The sequence below is a fragment of the Typha angustifolia genome, chromosome 2 (assembly GCF_048772165.1).
Source record: "Typha angustifolia cultivar Huaian chromosome 2, ASM4877216v1, whole genome shotgun sequence".
NCBI lineage: Eukaryota > Viridiplantae > Streptophyta > Magnoliopsida > Poales > Typhaceae > Typha > Typha angustifolia.
The window spans coordinates 9,482,065-9,504,038 of NC_133240.1; the positions used below are offsets into that span (position 1 = coordinate 9,482,065).

General features: G+C 38.1%; 4 protein-coding genes and 1 non-coding gene across 9 annotated transcripts; 4 read left to right on the forward strand and 1 right to left on the reverse strand.

The window, feature by feature from the left end:
- The first annotated feature begins 254 nt into the window (after window positions 1-254).
- On the forward strand, window positions 255-2,546 carry LOC140774410 (probable indole-3-pyruvate monooxygenase YUCCA5). The gene is made up of 3 exons (XM_073117407.1): window positions 255-987; window positions 1,078-1,449; window positions 1,802-2,546. The coding sequence occupies exons 1-3, from the start codon at window positions 310-312 to the stop codon at window positions 2,024-2,026; spliced, it is 1,275 nt and encodes a 424-aa protein (XP_072973508.1). The 5' UTR covers window positions 255-309; the 3' UTR covers window positions 2,027-2,546.
- Window positions 2,547-11,998: 9,452 nt separating this feature from the next.
- LOC140776915 (uncharacterized) lies at window positions 11,999-18,209 on the forward strand. Of its 5 annotated transcripts, none has more exons than XM_073120767.1 (10): window positions 11,999-12,151; window positions 12,592-12,890; window positions 13,315-13,473; window positions 14,846-14,932; window positions 15,229-15,324; window positions 16,369-16,461; window positions 16,562-16,705; window positions 17,311-17,418; window positions 17,580-17,631; window positions 17,707-18,209. In XM_073120767.1, exons 2-10 carry the CDS (start codon window positions 12,621-12,623, stop codon window positions 17,748-17,750), a joined length of 1,053 nt encoding a protein of 350 aa, XP_072976868.1. In that variant the 5' UTR covers window positions 11,999-12,151; window positions 12,592-12,620; the 3' UTR covers window positions 17,751-18,209. The 5 variants fall into 5 exon arrangements, with proteins under 5 accessions (XP_072976868.1, XP_072976878.1, XP_072976886.1 ...); XM_073120777.1 differs by having other exon boundaries at window positions 12,606-12,890; XM_073120785.1 differs by having other exon boundaries at window positions 12,611-12,890.
- A 325-nt stretch (window positions 18,210-18,534) lies between these two features.
- Window positions 18,535-19,256, forward strand: LOC140774144 (putative ripening-related protein 1). Its single transcript, XM_073117013.1, has one exon. The coding sequence runs from the start codon at window positions 18,678-18,680 to the stop codon at window positions 19,254-19,256; it is 579 nt and encodes a 192-aa protein (XP_072973114.1). The 5' UTR covers window positions 18,535-18,677.
- Window positions 19,257-19,522: 266 nt separating this feature from the next.
- Window positions 19,523-19,603, reverse strand: TRNAL-AAG (transfer RNA leucine (anticodon AAG)). The gene has a single exon. It is a non-coding gene; the product is annotated as a tRNA-Leu (tRNA).
- Window positions 19,604-20,410: 807 nt separating this feature from the next.
- LOC140775105 (uncharacterized) lies at window positions 20,411-21,844 on the forward strand. Its single transcript, XM_073118369.1, has 3 exons — window positions 20,411-20,949; window positions 21,289-21,577; window positions 21,676-21,844. The coding sequence occupies exons 1-3, from the start codon at window positions 20,731-20,733 to the stop codon at window positions 21,693-21,695; spliced, it is 528 nt and encodes a 175-aa protein (XP_072974470.1). The 5' UTR covers window positions 20,411-20,730; the 3' UTR covers window positions 21,696-21,844.
- The last annotated feature ends 130 nt before the right edge of the window (window positions 21,845-21,974 follow it).

Sequence of the window (21,974 nt, forward strand, 5' to 3'; positions counted from 1 at the left end):
CGGGAGTAAATATCAAGGAGGCTTCGTCCTAGAAGAAATAAAAAATTTGCATAAAGAAATGCATGAGACTGGTAGGCTTATCATTTGCTGAAGACCCACCCAATGCAGTAGCTTCCACTCCATCACATGCAGCTCTCATGGCTACTCCCACCCCCACCCCCCTCTCCTCTCTCCCTCCCTCCCTCCCACCTTCTATTTATACTCCCCTCCTCTTCCCCCACCCTTCTCCACTTTACTTAGCTTGATCCATTACCACTTACTAGCTGCTACTATTCTACTACTCCTACCCAGCTAGCTAGCTCTTCGATCATGGCGCATTTGTCCGATCACGAGGACCTCTTCAAGAGGAGATGCAAGTGGGTCAACGGGCCCCTCATCGTCGGTGCCGGCCCTTCTGGCCTCGCCGTCGGTGCCTGCCTCAAAGAGCTTGGCGTGCCTTTCGTCATCCTCGAGAGGTCGGATTGCATTGCCTCTCTGTGGCAAAAACGAACCTACGATCGTCTCAAACTCCACCTCCCTAAGCAATTCTGCCAACTGCCGAAGCTCCCCTTCCCCGATGACTTCCCGGAGTACCCGTCCAAGAACCAGTTCATAAGCTACATGGAGTCGTACGCTGCCCGCTTCGACATCAACCCGCAGTTCAACGAGACGGTGCAGTCCGCGAAGTACGACGACACGTGCGGGATGTGGCGCGTGCGGAGCGTCGTCGCAGCCGCCGGAGCGGGGGGCGGCCCGCGGGGCGTCGAGGTCGAGTACATATGCCAGTGGCTGGTGGTGGCCACAGGGGAGAACGCGGACTGCGTGATGCCGGAGGTGGAAGGGTTGAGCGATCTCGGGAGGCCGGTCGTCCACGCCGCCGACTACAAGTCCGGCGAGGGGTACCGCGGGAAGCAGGTGCTCGTGGTCGGCTGCGGCAACTCCGGCATGGAGGTCTGCCTCGACCTCTGCCACCACGACGCCTACCCTACCATGGTCGTTCGCGACTCGGTAAGCAAACTCTTAACCCATCCCCCTTGCAAAGCTCGCTCTGATATCGTATCATATCCATTAACATACCAGCAATGTATGTCATACCAGGTCCATGTGCTACCAAGGGAGATCCTTGGGATATCAACCTATGAGCTATCCTTCTCCTTGATGAAATGGATGCCATTATGGATGGTGGATAAGATCTTGCTAGCTATGTCAAGGATGATACTTGGGGACATAGAAAAGTACGGCTTGCGGCGGCCGGCGGCGGGGCCGCTGGAGCTGAAGAAAGCAGAGGGAAAGACCCCTGTTTTGGAGATTGGAACACTGGGGAAGATCAAATCCGGCGAGATCAAGGTGGTGCCAGCAATCAACAAGTTCTCACATGGCAGAGTTGAGCTCGTCGATGGCCGAGTTCTTGATGTCGATGCGGTCGTCATGGCCACAGGCTACCGCAGCAATGTTCCTTCTTGGTTGAAGGTAGTTAGATCTCTCTCTCTCTCTCTCTGTCTCTCTTCTTTTCCCTATTAATGTTCTATGTTCACGTTCTCATGTTGGATCGACAGTTATGGTAGTTAGGTGTCTGACGCCATAGTAGAGTAGAAATAAGAGGGGAAAAATGATAGAATTTACTAGCAATATTGACAATTATACCCTTGATATACAATGCTCAGAGAGGTATTTTCTTGTCATTTTGTTAAAATGGATGGTAGTTAGTGGTCGTTGGGGGGGGGCGTTGCATGTTACCTAGAACTCATTAGACAAATCCTTGTGATTAATAAGGGGATTAATCTTTTCTTCTTCTTTTTTCCTTTTTTCCTTTTTTTTTCAGGGCACAGACTTCTTCACCAAAGAGGGGTTCCCAAGGCAACCATTCCCAAATGGGTGGAAGGGGAAGTGTGGGCTTTATGCAGTTGGGTTCACAAAGAGAGGGCTCTCAGGTGCATCACTGGATGCTGTGAGGATTGCAGAGGACATTGGCAAGGTGTGGAAGGAGGAGACTAAGCAGGCAAAGCATATTACTGCATGCCATAGGAGATGCATCTCACAGATCTAATCCTTATGAATCAACAGTGATTGTATCATATAATAAGGATAACATGAGATAAGATAAAAAAAAAAATGAAAAGGAGGGAGCCCTCTCTCAATGGAGCTCAAATTTTTGCACCTAGGAATGGTGCATGATGTATTATAGAGGAATGTTGACGATGATGAGGCTTCTTTTTCTTTCTTTCTTTCGTTCTTTTTTGTTTTGTTTAGTTTAACTTTGTGGATCTGTACCATTTCTGTGCCCTTTTTAATTTTCTTTGTTAAAATTATGCAACTATGTGGATCTGAACCATTTCTGTGCCACTTACAACATGACTACAACTCTGGATGAGCCCTGCAACAAAGAAGCTTTGTATGCTAATGTGAACAATGAGTGATGTTACAACAAAGAAGCTTCAGACTTGCTGCACCATTACACTACAATTTTCTTGGATTGGCATTCACCTCAGAGAAACAAAATCATTTGCAGCCCCTGCAATAATTTTTCATTTTTCTAATACAATTATTCCCTCTCTCTGTCTCTCTCTGTCTCTCTCTCTCTCTCAATGTAATGTATGTAGGTGGATCCACGTTGGGGCTTAGTGATGGCCCATGCTCCATTGCTCATATAACGCAGTAATGAATAAATGTGGCATATGGTTGTACAGGCGCAGGCAAACATGCCCTCCAAGAATGCATGTGTCAGCACTTAATGCTCCCATTCCATAGAAAATTATGGTGTTGTTTGTCAACCGGTAGTAGTGTCAATGATTGTACTTAATGTGACATGAAAAAGTAGTAAATTTAAGAGATATTTTGTCAAATGACTGTAAAACTCTTTAATGGATGGATTATATTATGTGGAAGAGGAGAGGAGAGGAGAGAGAAGAATATGTTTAAGTAGATTGCTCTAAACTCATTTTATCTTATACCGGTGTTTCGATAGTTTATAAATAAACCTAAACCACGTCCAAACAAATGACAGTAAGAAAAAGGAACAATAAATCATTACTCAAAAGAAGCCTACGAACTATGGTGACAAATATAGGGAAAATTTTTGGCGCAAGAAATAATTGCTCAGATTGAAGAAATAATTGCTCAGATTGAAAAGACATGAGCGTTTTTTTTTTTTTGATAATTAAGAACTTCAATAAAAAATGGCAAGGTGCCCCAAAAAATTACAATCAATAATTTAAGGGTCAATAAAAGTTGCATCTAAGAGGGCCCAATGAAGGGAACCAATAGCATTGAGGCATAAGACAGAGGAAAGCTCGTCATCTTTGAGCCGGTCCAAAAAAAAAGGGAAGAGGTTAACCTAGCGTGCTTTGCTAGATAGTTAGCAATAAAATTTCCTTTTTTTAAGAGTGTGCTTAATTTTAACTTTCGCAAAGGAAAGATAGAAGTGTAGTATATCCTTAATAAGGTCTTTTGTAGTCTAGTTGCCTACTCCTTTGGCCGAAAACTGAGTGAGCTGTTCGGAGTCCGTTTTAATGATCAAGTAGTGGATGCTGAGATTTTCGGCTCTCCAAATCCTCGCACATGGCCCAAGCTTCAGTAGTCAGTGCACTTTCACCAGGAGCCCCACCTGCAAAAACAAAACAAAAAACAAAAAAAAACAAAAAAAATCAGCATCGGCATCTCATAAAAGTCAACCTACTCCTCCCTTACCAGTTGTCGGGTTAAAAGAACCAAACGTACTTGAGCTTTACCCAAGGATATGAAAGCGGAGACCACTTGATTAAAGGTGAAGGAGGTTCCTTTTCCAAAGATTTAGAACTTCTATTGATGTTAAAATAGTCAATAATCATAGTAATAATAGTTCGCCAACAATTATAGGAGGAAAATTGCTGAGCCTTGATATTGATAGAATTTCTAGACTTCCATAGTTGCCATAAAGAGTTTGCCATTAGAGTCAGAACAAAATTTTGTCATGTCATGTTCAAATCACAAATATGTTTAGCAGTTTCAAGATCAAAGTCACAATTGTTACAGTCTATTGTCTATTATGGTGCAACATATATGTTCTCATGTCTATTGTCTATTTTGTTTCCAAAATATAAAAGATGAACTTGGGATGATTTTATATCTCAATGATGTATTAAGCATTGCTTAGATAAACCTCCAACTTTAACTCAAAACCAAGCAAGATCTTTAATTAAACAATTTTATCCGGTCAATGTGAAAGCCTCAAAATAAACTCCCCATGCAAGAGGCGAATAAGTTAATGTTTTGTCATTATGTGATTAAGAGAAAAAACTAAAGGAGCAAAAAAAAATGATAATTTTATCAATTTGGACCATGTATTTGATAATGACAGTTAGTTTCATCTGTCGATCAGATAAGTTATCGAATAAGATTTTAGATAATACAGATAATTTATGGTCGAACAATACCAAACAATACCCCATTGTAGGATGAGAGAATTGTGACATGCAAAGACAAGCTATTCCAGACCGGATGTTATCGGTGCATCGGCATTAGATGATCACAAATGTGATGATTAATTAAAGAGTTGCATCCCTCTTACACATGATACACGCTATCCTAGGAGATGTGGATTAAATATGGTGATAAATCTACTATCAAACTTTAAAAAAAAAGGTGAGAGACGCCACTTGGCATTCATGGGCGAAAGGATGGTTCAGCTACCTCTGATTCCTTAAATCTACTTAAAAACATCTATATATAGTTACAGTCGCAATGGTCTTGACTATGACTATGGTGCTTTGAAAGCCCAATAGAACGCTAGTCACAGATCATTGTATGGCATTACCGGGTGATATTTCGGAATAGTTTTTATTCGTATTGTCATTGTGACGAGGGTGAAATCAGTATTTGTAAGATCAATCTTAAAAATTTATGGTTGTGAGTGATATTTAGTTGTATTATTTAAGAACCTATTTAGTTTTCTACTTTTGTTTTTTTTAAATTATTTTTCTAACCATTAGAAACTTATTTTAATTTGTTGCTAGTCTTAAAAATTTTAGGATTTTTGTTGCTTTTTTCTTATTGAATAAGTCTTAAAAGAAACTAGAACCAAAACAACCGAATGAATTGCTTGAAAATGCACAGAGTTTTGTTTATTATGAGAATGGAGACTGAGTTTTTGGCTCATGTTTTAATGTCAGCATATTATTCGTATATTAATATTTTGACAACGGGTTTTTTACTATTCAAATAGATGCTGTCAGTAGAAAACTTTAAATTGCTTCGTTCCTAATTTGTGCTTTTGGAGAAAGTTGATATCATTGCTGTTCCTGTTGGAATAATCTCAACTTTTGTTAGCTTTTATATACCAACTTCTATTATTCTGCTAATTATTGCTATAATTTGGCAACGGATTCTTTGATCATATCGTGAAAAAAGTTGACTTGTTACCCAACTTTCGCAATTGTCAGAATCTAGTTATAACATAAGACTGTTTGATATTACAACAATACAACCATGTTCAACACCTGTTTTTTTATACATGTTAGAAAGAATGACTGATAAGGTATTGGGTCCAATGTTTGTTATATCATGCAGAGAACAGAGAACGAATATTACATGGTTTGAAGAAAAGCCTTGGGTGGAAATTGGTGGAGAAAGAAATAAGTCGAGAGAGGAAAAGACAACTGAGAAAAGATAAGAGTAAGATCATGTAAGGAGTGTTTGTTAAGGTTTGGGAATATAGGAAGCTCACCCTTACAGAATTGAACAAAGAATTAAATAGAAGAGAAGAAAGAAACAGTTGATTAGCTCTAGATGTGAGCAGAGCCCATTGCTTAGCTAAACAGTTGCAAGAATTCAGTCTGTTTTCAGTCCAGAGGATTATCACATAAAAATCAAGCTGGAAGGTACTACGAAAAGATGGTTCTTTGATGATCAAGAAATCCAAAGAATCAAAGTGAAATGAAGTAAGTTCTAGAAGACATTTTATAGTTTGACTGGTCAATATTTAGATTTCAACCAAGAATCACATTTTAAAGTTGTCAGGAAGTAGAATTGCACAGTAAGAGGCCTCATGATAATTCTTTTTTTCTAGTTTTAAAATTTTTGATTTGGAGAATGAATTGATGAAAGAACTAAACATAAGAAAGATCTGAAAATAACAAGATTTATTGAACGGCCATACAGGATATAAATTGAGGTAGTAAGATGGATCTGAAGGACTAATTTAGTAAGAAATATAGAAAAGAGTGCAATATGTGGAGCAAATGGTGATGGAATTAGAAAATTTTATAGAGAAGCACCTAGTCAGAAGATATCAAAGAACATTTTAGCAGAAAAAAGAATCACATTATAGATTTGAGTAAGAAGAGGTAGTTGATCATTCTGAGTTAGAAAATCAGGTGAGAAGTAAGTGGAAAGAATATGAGAATAGTAACATAGAAAAAATTACGAGAACTATGAATGGAACAACCACATCAAATAGAAAAGTTAAGAGAAAAATAAGAAATGGTTAATGTAATATTCTTTCTATTTAATGTCTGGGAGAGACATTAAATAGAAAGATAAATTCTGCCAAAAAAATAGGACAGAAAGTCTGCAGTGCTTAAGAAACATGGAAAAAGAAGGATACAACAAAGAGGATGAGGATTTTTCAACCAAAATAAACCCAACCTGTATGACATGAAACCAGGATCAGGAAAGGGCACCCAAGAATATATTCTTTTTTCAGGTGGTGTTTTGGGGATGAGTTCAGTTCTATGCTGTTGAATGAAATATGTAATAGGAGTTATACAGAGTCAAGATGCAGTATATGGTTGTATTGTAGTAATACCAGATTCTGACCTTTGCAATTATTATGTAACATTCCTATACTGTTACAATAATTCAGGTAACTAGTCAACTAAGTGATGGTTCAGAGAATCCACTGCTAATTTATAGCAATAATTGACACAATAAAAGAAGTTGATAAATAAAGCTGACAAAAGTTTGGATTGCCCCAGTAGAAATAACCACCATACTGACTTCCCCCAAAAGCACAAATTAGACGCAATTGAAAGTTCCATACTACCAGAATTAATTCGAACAGTAAAAAGAAACATCGTCAAGACAATAATATATGAATCCATGCTGATATAAAAACATGAGTCAAAGATTCGATCTCAATTCTCATAAGAAACAAAACTTTATGTATTTTTGAGCAATTTAAACCATTTTGGTTCTAGTTTCTTTTTGGACCTTTTCAATAAATAAAAAACAAGAAAATCCTAAAATTTTCAAACTAGCAACAAATTAAAAAAAGTTTCCAAAATTTAGAAAAATAATAGAAAAAATAACAAAAGTAGAAAAATAAAGAAGTTCTTGAGTAACACAACTAAACATCACTTACAACCATAAATTTCTAAGGTTGCTCATGCAAATACTGATGTCGCCCTTATCACCACCACAACACGAGTAAAACTAGTACCGAATAGCACTCAATAATGTCACACAAAGAAATATGACTACTCCTATTGAGCTTTCTGAGCACATAGTCAAAACCATTGCTAGCCCAATAACTATATGTAGACATCTCAAAAATAGATATTAAGGATCACAGGTAGTAGAACCATCATTTCTCCTATGTATGTCATGTGGCTTCTCTTACCCTCTTGTTTAGTTTGATAGTAGTTTATCGCTATATTCAATCACTTCCCTTGGGATATGATAGCATCATACATAAGAGGGATACAACTCTTGAGTTAATCATCATATTTGTCATCATTTAATATCGGATGCACTTGTAACATTCACTTTAGAGTAGCTTTTCCTTGCATGCCACAATTTTCACATCCTACGGTAGGATATTGTTCGACTATTTATTATCCCTATTATTTAGAACCTTATTTGACAACATATATGATCAATGGGTGCAACAAACTATCATCATCAAGTACACGAACCAAATCGATAAAGCCATAATCTTTGTTGCCCCTTTAGTTTCTTTCTCTTAATCTCATAATGACAAAACGCTAATTTATTAAGCTCTTGTATCATGAGTTTATTTTGAGGCTTTCTATGGATCAACAAAGAAGTAGATCAACTTATTATACAGACTGGATCATATTGTCTGACTTAAGAACTTGTATGGTGTTTGAGTTTAAGATGGAAGTTCATCCAAGACATGCTTAGTAACCACTGAGATATAAAATCACAACATTTCATCTTTCATATTTTAGAAAACAAAACACACACAAGAACAAATATGTTGGACCCTAAGGCTCTTTTCTTTTCAGTGTAAAATTATTTCTTGTGCCCACATTTCCCCCGTCTACTTTCTACTAAAGTTATTAGGCTTCCTGTGAATGATGATTTAGCCTTTTCTTTTCGTTTTCTTAACTATCCTGTCACCTTTGGAGTATCAGATATTAAATTGATTGAACTCCAATAATTTACTAGTTAGTACTACATATTATTGTATATATGCTTCTTCCATCTCCCCAGTCATATCATGCCTTTTCTTATCTATCAACTCCTCAATATCTTAACCATCGGTCATTCTGCTATCCATGCATCTTTTTTCCGTTGTCATCAGTTGTAACCATGTAATCAATTCCAACTCATTCTAAAGCATTTTCCTTTATCCCTTCGGACACACCTTCATCAAAAATGCTGATCCTTCAGACCTCTCTGGAGGCCAAATAGAATTCCATCCATGTAGGGGCTCCAAACACAGTTTCATCTTTATCCTACCAATCCATGTCATGCCATCACTTATCGCTCATTTGCCATGACACATTCTTTTTATATTTGAAACCTTCGACTTGCAAAAAATGTGACTCATTTCTAGTTCAGCTAATTCATCATTGATTGCTCAATCATCTTGTAGTTTTCACAAATTTAATGTCCCACTCCAAAATAAACGTTGTTATTTTGGCCAGTTTGATACTTTTGCTCACAATTTCTTATTCTTCTATCTAGAATCAAGCTTTTGGGATCAATGAGAATTGGATCATAAAAAGGAAACTTGGTCTCAAACAAGGATAGTCCAAATCATAAACCGCTAAAACAGTCGCATTTCTATATGGAGAAATGCATATCTCAAGGTGATGTTATTGCAATCTCATTGTGAATGCCCCTCAAGGAAACTCTGATAAAGTCCAAGTTATCCTTTGATGTTTACCTTTACCCCTTTGAATGCAGAATCTTACACATTCATTAAATGCTTAACTTTCAGACTTCTCTTTAGCCCATTTTGGCACCCCAGTGGCCGCAAAGGCCATCCTCTTGATCTTTGGAACAATGATCTTAAATTATACACATTACATCTGAGAAACAATTTACTTGGCACTCTTGGATAGTCAACAAGCCCTTCTCCCGAGCCTTTGCAAATAAATTCCTATTCTCACCAACTAATCCTTCAATAACAGAAGGACAAATTAATCCTTGTCACTGTTTCAGCATAAGATGAATAATCTGCTCCTTTTCTTTAACTTATTTACCCTCTTTATTAAATCCTCCATGTAACCACCACTTCTCTTACCAAATCTCTAAACAGATCCCTTGGCTCATAAATTGCCAAGAAAATACACTACCATATAGTTGCATTATAGCATTAAGATAAATACTTTTACCCAGAAAATAAAAGAATCCCTCGAATTCACAACTCCCAGCATCCATTAAGAGAAGCAAAAGCAGATATATAAAGGAACTAAAAACAGATCAAGAACTTGTCAAGGCATCAAGAATTGGGCCAAGAAATGGTCCCACGTCTTCTTGAATCTTGACTCATATGAACAATTTTCTAATAAACTCTAAACAAAATGCAGACTCATATTTACACGAAAGTATCACCTTGACATTGCAATATAGCATCAAAATAGAAACTTAATCAATCAACAAAGAAAAGAATCCCCCTTCCAAGATAGAACCGACTCCTCCCTTGCAACTCCCAGACCCAGAATACAAAACATACCATAGCACTTATTATATCGTAAGTTAACTTCAACACATGAGAATATCGTAAATCAACTCAATAAAAGAATAGAAAAAAAATAGCAGAATACCTCTTCCAAGATAGAGATAAGACCAACTCCTCCATTCAAAATTCAAATCCCAACCAACTCTAAGAACCCAAGATATGTCATATAAAGAAATTAATAAGTTATTTGGCATTCAACAATATTACGAGGAAGCAATGCGTGTATTTTAAATTACCAAAGAAATATCATTAAAAACTCGAAAGAAATCAAGAACGGCCCAAGAAAAGAATTCACTTACATGTTGTTGATGAATCTTACCAGCCTTGTGGGATGAAAATGCCTTATCCAGACGGCGGCGTTAAGTCCACCGCTGCGCTCCCCAATTGAACTACTCGATCGAAGAAGATGTTTCGTCCCAAATACCTAAGAGAAGACGACGGTCTTGTGTACGACCTCAGCGACGGCAAGGCGAGGGAAGAGGCGGAGATCGCGTCGTCAATCCGCCACGAGACGAGACGACGATGGAGAAGAGAAGATTGTAAAGAAAGTGATGAGTTATTTGGCATTCAACAAGATTACGAGGAATTAGTGGGTGTACCCTAAATTACCTAAGAAATATTATAACAATCATAAAGAACTCGAAAGAAATTAACAACGGACCAAGAAAAGGATTCACTTACATTATATTGACGAATCTTCCCCGCCTTACGTGATGGAGATGCGTTCTCCAGAAGACGGTGTTCAACTCCACGGCTGCGCTTTCCGATAGAACTACTCGATCCAAGAAAATGTTTCTTCCCGAAGAACTAAGAGAAGACGACGGTCTTGCGTACGACCTCGGCGACGGCGAGGCGAGGGAAGAGGCCAGGATCGCGACGTCGATCCCCCGCGAGACGAGACGACGGTGGGGAAGAGGAATGGAGAGAGAGAGAGAGAGAGAGAGAGAGGAATGCAAACTGTAAGGTCTCCTTCGTGAGACAAACAAATATATAGCTGCGTTCCTCCGTGAGACAATTCAAATATATAGCTGAACGCAGTCGGTCGGTCTAATTCAATATTTTTTTTTTAAAAAAAAGTTTTTTTTATAGATTAAGTGCCTTGGTTACAAAAAAAAAAAAAAAAAAAAAAAAAAAAAAAAAAAAGAGAGTATCCACCGTAATAGATTTCAGCTCCCATGGTGGCGGGTGTATTGAATTAGTCTTAATCCAGATATTGGTGAGTTGATAGTTCTTTATCACCTTAAGACCTTTCCAGATAGCTATGGCCTGTGTAGCAAGAGTTGATTGTGCCACTATGCTTGTAGTACCTCCAAGGATTAGCTCCCATTAAGATGACGGACCACAAAACTTATACCTGCTCGCTCAAGGAGTCCAATGAAGGATCTATCCATGTTGAGCTTAACCTATCTTGGAGGCAGGGGCTCCCAACTGATGAAGTGGCAAGCTTGTATAGGGTGGTTCGTAGCCGGTTCATTTTTAAAAAATGAACCGTGCTAAAAGGGAGAAAATAGGAGAAGACAATTTTCAATTACTTAACAAACTTTTTAGAAAAACCCATTTTGAACATAGCATCGGTGATCACCTCCCACTTGATGTGGTCATAGGTTTTATTTTTTATCATAATAAATCTATCATCACTCCTAGGGAAACTAATCAAATACGTAATATTTAGGCTATGACAATATTATCATGAATATGATGCTCGGCTACAAAAGTTGTTTGCTCGAAACCTACTAAAGACTTTAGGTGTGGTTTGATTCTATTTTCCCTTGGCAAAAATAGTGATTTGTTCAATGTTTTATGTATATAAATTCTTTTAACCTTTTATTTTAGTAATTTAGGAAAAAAATATCTGGCAATAAAAATATGCACTGATCAGTGTTTTTATTAGGGCTACAGTGAATTAGATCATATTTGATAAATAAGTTTGGAGGTAATCTATTTCGCTAAAAAATTAAAAAAATGAGTCTAATTTGGTCAAAAACTCCGTCACCCTACCTCTGTTTTCATTCTCACATATCATGTTGTAAGTTGTAACGGTTTGCTAGAAGCTTAATAAACTATAAGTCTTAAGACTTTTCTTATCTTATTTTTCGAAATAATGGAATTCACCCAAACTGAGATCAGATGAAATCGATTTAGAATAGCCTCGTCTCTCCACTCCCCCATCTATCTATATCCTTCTTCTCTCACAGACTCACACTAATTAAAACGGCGCCACCTTCCTCTTCCCGGCGCCGACGACACCCATCGTCCCCCTCCTAGGTGAGCTTCCCTCCATTTTCTTTTCTCTTAGTCTCTATCTCTCTTATCCCTCCGCTGGCGCTGTCCACCTCAACCCTCTTCCTCTCTCTTCCCTTACCTCTTCTCTCTCTCTCCCTCGCTTTTCTAGGGCTACAGTCCCCTATTATCACTCGCGGTGGCTGCACTACGGCACCGCACCGCCCCCCGGTTTCTCTCGCTTCCGTCCCTACCTCTGGTCTCTCTGCTCTCTCCACCTCTATCTTCCTTCTTCTATGTGTTTTTGATAGCGTTAGGAATTAAAAGCTCTATTTTTTTAAAAAAAAATTCTAGGTGTAAAGAACTGTTGTGGAAAGTAGTTGTTTGTTAACCATTAGAAATTCATTGTTACAAAATCTCCTCAGGATCTTATCACTGCTTTGATACATCAACTATGCATTGCATTTCACACCCATCATCTGCAGCTATATTTTGGCAGAATAGGCATGTCATCATGAGGAGTTCTTTATATGGATTTTCAAGAACATCATGGAAAAGTGGCATTTGGCGTACTGGCATTAAAGTGCTTAATTTAGATTTCAGCTTGGCACCCATCCGTGTTCAGCGCTTCTCTTCTCGGAGTGCACGCACTTCACGGTCTGCCAAGGTGAATCAGCCGCCACCGATGGATGAAGAAAGTGAAGCATTCTATGTTGTTCGAAAAGGGGATGTTATTGGAATCTACAAAAGTTTAACTGATTGCCAAGCTCAAGTTAGCTCTTCGGTAATATGCACTATTTTAATTGACTCCCATTTTACCCTACTTCCAGTGAGTTCTTCATTTTTACCAGCATATGACTTGATTGAGAATTTTATATAAGATGCTTTCTTCATGAAACTTTGACATTTCAAGGATGACATGAATTGCGACCAGTCTTCTAAGTTCTAATTCTAATTCATCCTCATATAAGCACCTTCAACTATTTTGTCATTATTACTACCTTTTGACATCCAAACATGCACAAATTTTTTCCATATTGCTTACTTGTATTTGTTAATATCGATTGTGAAATTTGCTATATTGATGCATTTAACTGGATACTGGATGCTGTTGCTATTGGTGTGATAGCCAATTCAGTCAATAAAATATATGTATGTTGCACTTTCTTTCATGTTTCTATGGCATAATATACTTCTCATTATATTAGGTATGTGATCCTTCTGTCAGTGTGTACAAAGGTTACGCTTTACAGAAAGATACAGAGGAGTATCTTGCTTCCCGTGGGCTAAAAAATGCTTTATACTCCATTAATGCAGTGGATGTAAAAGAAGATTTGTTTGGGAACCTAGTGCCTTGTCCTTTTCAGGTAACATTATGAAACACCATTCATCTTGTATTCTTATATATCCTTAATTTGTATAGAGGTTTTCTTGGTATTTTTGACCATGAGCTCTTTTTTCCAAAATACATTTTCAAACTCTTTATTGTCTTATTTTCTTAAGTGGCTATGCACATGCGGTGCTCCATGTATTTGATAGTTTTCTGATCTTAACTCCCAATCTTATAGCCTTTTGTAAAAAAAAAACTCGCAATTTTATAGTTTTAGTTTAGTCAGATATGCCTTCGATTTGTTTTCCTTTTATCTCTCACACTTTTTCATTCAATTACATTTTTCACTGCTATCTTACCCTAATAATGCACAGATGTTGTAGAGATCCCTCAACCTGGAAGTTTTGAATGTCAAATTCCTTTTAAAATATCTGATAATTTCTTTGCAATTTATTAGATTAGAGAAATTGCTGTTTTGGATATCTTTGTTATTTTTGTGCTCTTGTTTAGTTTGTTGATGTTTGTGTTTTTGCATTTCCCTTGTCCGAGGCAGTTGAAATCAGCAATGACTTTATGGGAGGATTATTATTATTATTATTATTTTCATTCAGCGGTGAGAATTACTGGCATGCAACTCAGATAACAGAATTGATCAATGGAACGATTAAGTTAAGGAGTTCATTTCACAAATTGCTGCTACTCTCTTTCTGTCTTTTGATCTTTTCAAACAGATGAGTACTAGATTTATAGAAAGTTAAGGTTAACCTAGGATGTTAGTGTTACGTCATTATCATATGTCGGAGAAACTAAAAGGACATATTTGTGATATCGGTAAACTGTTTTACCTATTGTACTTGTTGTGTCAGTCTACAAGATGGTGTTAGGTCTGTCATCCTTGCTATTAGATGTGTCAAGAATGTTGTTTTATCACATGTCGATGAACTGAAAGGAGGATTTATAATTTTAGTGGTCCTAAATAGGTGGCTAAAGTGACAAATAACAGGACAATATTGGCCGCATCACTAGAGCTAATAAATGTGCAAATGCAGCCATATATTTGGCTAATTCAGAAATCCCATGCAGTAATTCATCTTGTCATGGGAGGACTACATGGATGTCACAGAAGATAACATGACACTGCTTCTTCTGGATGCAAATAAATAACTGCTACCTTTTATTTTTTTCTTTCATTTTCTTCTTGTTGTACTTCTATTGACATTCTTATTATTATGTACTTAATTGGGCACTCGTGAAGTTGACTTGATGCCATTATATTCTTGTTAACTTGTAATTCTGTCTTAATAGAGAGTGGAAGTATTCAAGTATTACTATGGCTTATTAAGAAAAGATTGATAATCTATACTTGCTTCTTTTCTTTTGGAGAAGTGATGTTCATCCTTTTCTTCCAGCAACCAGATGGGCTTGCATTTTTAGTTGATCGGACTAGCAAAAAGACATCCACATTGAAGAGGTCACAGGACATGGTGAATAAATTGGTAATACCCAAAATCAAGTTTCTATCTCCAATTATTAGATTGCAATAAACTGTGGGATATTGTTTGAAGTCTCATTGTGAAGGTTAAGTCAATTGAATATTTTTTCTTACTGGATGAATATGTGCCTGAAGTCAATTTAATTACATGCTTGCTTCACGTATATTGCTCCTTTGGCATTCAGAAATCTGTCTTTGACATGGGGCTTTGTGTCCTCTGAAAGGATTGTTTGAAATTGCAATGTATTTGTTGCAAGCTCTTTAAAAGCATTTGGGATATATGTGTGTTGTGTCGTGCAGGAAGCAGTTGGTTCTACTTCCACCACAACTGAACAGTCACATAAGCATCTCAAACTTGGTTTTCCTATTGAGCAGCACCCAAAATCTTTTAACTATGTGAGTTACTGCATTATTAATGTTTCACGCTTAAGCCTGCTAATGCTTCAACTTCATGCTTAAACCATGTTACTCTGCTTTTCTCTTGTGCCTGGTAAAGCTTCTCTTCTTATATGGAGAGTTTCTTCCTTTACATGTTCTGTAAATTTTATCTAGTTAGTCACTTGCATCACTTATTTGATGCGCTTCAGAAAGTCATACCTGAAATTAAGTACAATTCATTTTGATAATTTCTTAGATCTTTCTAAAGTTGCTAATTTTGCTTGGTAAGTCCTTTGTAACCTCGTCAAAAGATAAAATAAAATAAAAATAATAAATAAATAATAGAGGCTTTGATTCTCTTAGGATATTATTAGGTGTGCATCAATCCAGTCTTACCAAAAGGATTTCCATTAGTTTCCCATCATGTTTTTGCTCAGATGAATTGCTTCAAAGATTATCTGTATACTTCAAATTCATCCACATTTTGATATTTCAATATTCTTCTAAAATTTATCTTAAATTCTCTTTCACCAACCCTGAAGTGCATGAGAACTTTCTGGGTCTATGCGAAAGCCATATTACATCTGAATTTTCTTTCATGCATATGTAGTTAGTAGTGAGAAGGTCTTCCATGGTTTACTCCTTGTCAGATACTGATAACTTTGACCATCTCTTGATGTGGTTGTGACTTCTAAGATTTCATAATTGTAGATTCTTAACCAAGGTTTTCCTGTAAACCACAATAGATTTCACTGTCCTTCCATGTGTGAGGCGATATAATGGCACCTGTATTCTGCAAGTTCTCTATCTCAGGCAATCGCATGCCAATTTTCTTTGTTGTTAAGGATGAAATTAGCAAATCAATCTTGTTACATTTACACAAATCCATTTTGTTCATTCCCTTTCCAAGGACATGTTGTATATCGATTGGTTTCACACTACATGTTTGACTTTAACTTTAGCGATATTTGATTTGATGCAGCTATATTACCATAATTTTTTCATGCATTTATATTCTACAATTCTATGTGGTGGGAGATATAATTTGTATATAAATGACAGATGTCTTGCATTCTTGAGTTTGATGGTGCTTCAAAAGGAAATCCTGGAAAATCTGGTGCTGGAGCAGTACTTCGAGCTGAAGATGGAAGCGTGGTAGATACAGATTGATTTCTTTCTTTTGTTGTTATTTTTCCTTCTAGGTCAACTTTTCTTACCCTAACAATTTAGGTTTTCCCATGTCCTGTGAATGAAGATATCTCGAATCCGGGAAGGCTTGGGTGCTGTGACCAATAATGTTGCTGAATATCGAGCACTAATTCTAGGATTAAAATTTGCTCTAAGGAAAGGGTTTAGACAAATTCGTGTCCAGGGCGACTCTAAGCTTGTCTGTAATCAGGTACATGGCTCAATACTCTGTGTTGTTATTATCTGTCATTTAGAACCAGCCTGACTTTTCTTTTTGTAACCAGAACTTGAACAGCTTCAACATTAGAGATAACATATTACCAGTGCTACCAAATTTGTTAATTATCTTAGGAGTTTTAAGCTCTTTAATCTTACCCTATGAAATCAAAGGCTCACTGGGATAGATTAGCAATATATATATGTTGTTAAGTTACTATTTTTCTTGTGGTTTCTAACAAGAGAATTCTAAGGAATTTTTTTTAATCTATTATGAAATGGCCATAACTATTGTTAAGTACTTGGATTGCCACTTTATCAGATGAGAATTATGAGAGCAATTTGTTTTTCTTCTTTCCACAACTGATCCTTTGATGGGTCAACAGTGTGGGTATGGCTTTTGTCCATTTGTGTCGTCTTGACAATCTGGTGCCATCGTCATGCTCCAGTTATATCATTCCTGTGTTCATGTAGTTTCAACCACTGTCTGCTCAAGAAAATTTATCATGATCCCTCTTCACCTTTCTGCAAAGTACACTAGCTGCTGCTGTTTTTCTAATATTTTATGTTAATGCTAATTGTGTACATTCTGAAAAATAGGTAGAAGATCTCTGGCGGACAAGGAACCAGAATATGGCAGACTTATGTTTAGAAGTTAAAGCGCTAAGGGATATGTTTCTATCATTTGAGATAAACCATGTTAAAAGGGTAAAGAAGTTAAAGCACTGAAGGATATCTTTTCTGATAGGCTACTAAAGTCCATCATGTGCAGCTTGAGTATCATTTCCTTGATAACCTATATTATTGCTGACTTATCTCTATTGTTACTGCATTCTGCACTTACATTGTTATCTCTGATTACTTTGAAGGAGTTTAATGCTGATGCTGATGCTCAAGCAAACATCGGTGTTGAACTTCCAAGTATGATGCTGTGTTTATGTTGTTGCATATAGAGGTTCTATGTGATTGCAGTATATGATGTTTGTCTTTCTGCAGCTGGAGAAATTCAGGAGGAATCTGGTGAACCTTCTTCATTGTGATGCTTATAAGTAGCTCTCCTTGTATTGTTGCATGCTTCTTGGGCACTACAGGAGAGATGCTGAGATCTGAGACTCCATTTTCCATCTCGACTAAGGAATTACTGAAGAACATTGGATACTTGGATTCTTCAAAATCTATTATTGAAGTGATTCATATACAACTTACACCTCCAGGTGCTGCCGCAGTTGGATATCTTCAGAATTATCTTTTGTTCAATCGACTGACTTCCAGTACCAGTCTCTCCACAGAATAGGTAAAACTGTGGTTATGGGCATTTAGAGACAAGTTCGTCACACCTTCATCAAGGAGAAGGGCAATGCCTGCAGCTTCGCCCCAAAATTGTTTATACTGTGGCAGCAGTGGAATGTACGATGCTATTTATCAAACTTCTCTTATCCAAAACATTTGTTCAATTTTGACATATTTTATTAATAAGTTGAACATAGACCATTCTACTACTGTTGGTTCTCCAAACTGGCTTTACAGTTTAATCTTCGTGAAATAAGAGGAAAGAAAAGGAAAAAAAAAAAAATGAAACAGGGTCATCAAATGGTTGCACAGGCGAATCAATTGATGCTTATTAAATGTAGGGGGATTTAGAAGGGTCAAATTTATAGCACACGAGAAAGCTTATTCCTGGCCTTGCAACTTTGCAAGGCACGGTGCAATCTTTGTCTCCCTAGTAAACAACTAACAAATTAGACTATATCTGTTGCAGTTTAGAGATTCCCATGGATTCCATCAAAGCAACACCACTTAGAAACTCACTATCACAACTATTATTACACCACAAGAAACAAACAAACAAACAAACAGCGATGAATCTAAAGCACTTAAAACTACAAAGAAAACTCTCTTTCCGTTACCTATAAATTGAAGCTCCTCCCACACTTTGCCTCAACTCACCGCAAACCTCATCAATTACCATGGCAACTGCTACTACTCCTCTCACTGGTTCATTCCTCATCCTACTGATCACTTCAAACCTCAACCTTTGCAGTTCCTTCCGTTCTTACTCCCTCCACGGCCAGTGCAAACCAAGTGGCTTTTTACGTGGCAAGTCCGGCCACTGCAACCGAGCGCACGACTCCGACTGCTGCAAAACCGGCAAGAAGTACCCGCAATTCCGATGCTCGCCGCCTCTCAACGGCGACACCCGGGCGACGATGACCATCAACAGCTTCGCGGAGGGCGGCGACGGCGGAGGCCGGTCGGAGTGCGACAACCAATGGCATAAAGATAGCGAGTTAGTAGTAGCACTTTCCACTGGGTGGTATGACAGTGGAAGTCGTTGTCTGAAAAATGTTAGGATCAATGCGAATGGTAACTCGGTGTTGGCTAAGGTGGTTGACGAGTGCGACTCGGTTCATGGTTGCGATAAGGAACACGACTTCCAGCCGCCGTGCCCGAACAACATCGTCGACGCATCGCCGGCGGTTTGGAAGGCGTTGGGGATTCATGGGTCGGAGGTTGGTGACTATCAGATCACTTGGTCGGATGAGTGATCGTGTTTATAGTTTGAAATCAAAGTCAACTTGAAGTCAAAATAAGTCATGAATGCAAAATGATAAAAAGTAATTCTAAAAGACTCATCATGAAATCTATCAGTCTATGTATGTAAAAGGTCGTAACTCGTAACCTATAAGCATCAATTTGAATTAAATACAATGAAATTTATCAAAAACACCTTGCCTTTTACATTTATTATTATTTACACCCTATCTAATTTTACCATGTTTTGTCGTTAATTTTGTCAAAAAAAAATAGTAGATGTTGAGAGTGGGATTTGAACCCACGCCCTTTCGGACCAGAACCTTAATCTGGCGCCTTAGACCAACTCGGCCATCTCAACGTTTGTTAGATTTAGCAATTATGCTATACCAAGAGGTCAATAACAACGATTAATATAAAAAAGGACGTCCCACATTTGTGAGTTTAAATCTAGGATTTCAATAGTTAATCCAATCATCATCTCTATGTAGATGGGACAAGTGTCGGAGATCGATCCGTCCAGCAATCAGGATACACTGTACGTACTTAAAAGTTGAGCCGTGACCTTGAACAAATCACGGAAAAGTGAAGATATTACGATTAGCCCGAAGGGCCAACTCTCCTCAACAAGAGCGACAAATACATTTCGGCGTTACGTGGAATCATCCACGTGACCGGAATACTTAATCACATGGGACACCGTACTTAATCCGAAGCCCACGAAGTAATGACGTGTCACACTACACTGCCCTTAAGCTCCTCCCCTTCAATGAATTTCCCACAACCCTGCATGCATCGGCATTCGGCAATGTCAGGGAGTGGTTTTGCAGTAATCCCTACATCCGGCTCTGCAGAGGATCCCGTCCCTGTGGTCAATGAAGTCAGATGGGTCATCACCCACGTGGGGTGCGTACATGGCCACCTCATTCATTTTGCGAATAAAACCCTAATTATCCCGCTTAATAACGCCCTTAATCTCGACCCCCTACCTCCACTGTCATCTTATGCTTCTCTGCTGTCTCCTTGGGTAGATTGATTAGATTCCCGAACAGAGATCTAACGCTGTCCTGTTCTTTGACCACCCCCTCAAGATTCCCATTAGTTGGAGAACATGCAGGTTATTAATAGTAGGTAGTGCTTCTTCACATGGTTTAAACAATGATTAGTTGCATGTTATCTCACGTTACAAATAACTCTATCGCCTCGTTGCTAGATCCTTCAGTGGCTACTCATATCGCCATCGCAAGACACTCGTTGTACTGCGATTCATATTGCTCATATGGAGATCATCTCTTTTTGTTTCCAGTGATGGCATATTAATGGAGTTCTTTTGATGCTCAGAAGAAATATAGAAAGGAGGTAGGAGTGGAGGAGGAGAGGAGAAGATACGAGGTTGTGTTGAAGAGGGAGAAGAGCAGGAGATGGTTGTATACTGAGGCAGTGCAGTTGAGTGAGTGTTGGTGGTGTCCGAGTTATACTGAGTTAAGAATGGGCCAGATTAAGGCCGAGTCGGGGAGCGTGGGATGCAAGGTTCTGCCCATCTGCGACGCCGTCGCGGCCGGATCCAACGGCAGAGAGAGCACCGACGGTTGCGAGATCAAGGATGGGTCGAAGATCCAGCGGCGGAGAACGGTGCCGAGGATGAAGGAGCTGCTGAGATGGGCTGCGAAAGCCAAGGCTCAGAACATTGGAAGCAGAGGATGGAAGGTGAGCTATAAAAAAGATTACCAACTTTTAGAATCTACGCCCTAAGTTGTGTTCTTATTATCATTCAACCCCTATAATTTGTTTTTCTTGAAGTGAAGTAATATGTAGGCCTCGAATGAAGAAATAGTAATGACAGGATCTTAATAATAATAAAAGCAAAAAGTAGGGTGCAAATTATAAAATTATATAAAACTTAATAGCTTATTATGTATGCATTGTCTAATTAAGCTTTTTCACATAATAGCTTATTATGTATTCATGTGACTATTTTGTGAGTCCTGCCAGATAACCTGATTAGTTCCTTTTTCACTAACCTTCTTGTTATTGCTGTTGTTGAAGGTGTTGCACTTCAGACGCAGGCAAGATCTGAAAGACCCAGTCGATGATCTGAGTTCCAAGTCCAGTAAGATTAGCTTCAGATGGGAGGTAGGCAGCTGCTCGTCGACGTCGTCGGTGTACTCCGGGCTGTCGATGAATTCGTCAGCCAGAACTGATCAAATCTGCACCAAGAACTTCTCCAAACTTTCAACTAGCTTACCAAGTTCAGAATGTTGTGTCAATGCATTGGATAGTCTCAAGGCTGAACAACATGTGAAAAAAGCACAGTGGATAACTACAGACTCTGACTGTAAGTCTTGTTTCATTGTTTTTGTTGCATTATACTAACTCGTTTCAGTTTAGTAAGAGAAAAAAATATAAGCCATTACTGCCTTGTGAAACTTGCAGTTGTAGTACTGGAACTTTGAAAAAGAATCAGAAGGAATTGGAGAAATATTGAAACTGATAAACTTCAGGCTCAAATGGTGAAGAAGCATTTCAGCAACTCCAATCTGGAGCTATCAAATTTGGAGGATTCCATAAGGCATCTATATCTAGCACAGCATATTCTGAATCTCATGTAAATGATTAAATCAGTCTTCTTGTAGGTTCATGTACTACTGATCTCATTACCTCTGGCTGACTCATGATGCTGATTCACTTCCAAGAAATAAGTCAATAACAGATCATTTGTATTAAGTTTACAA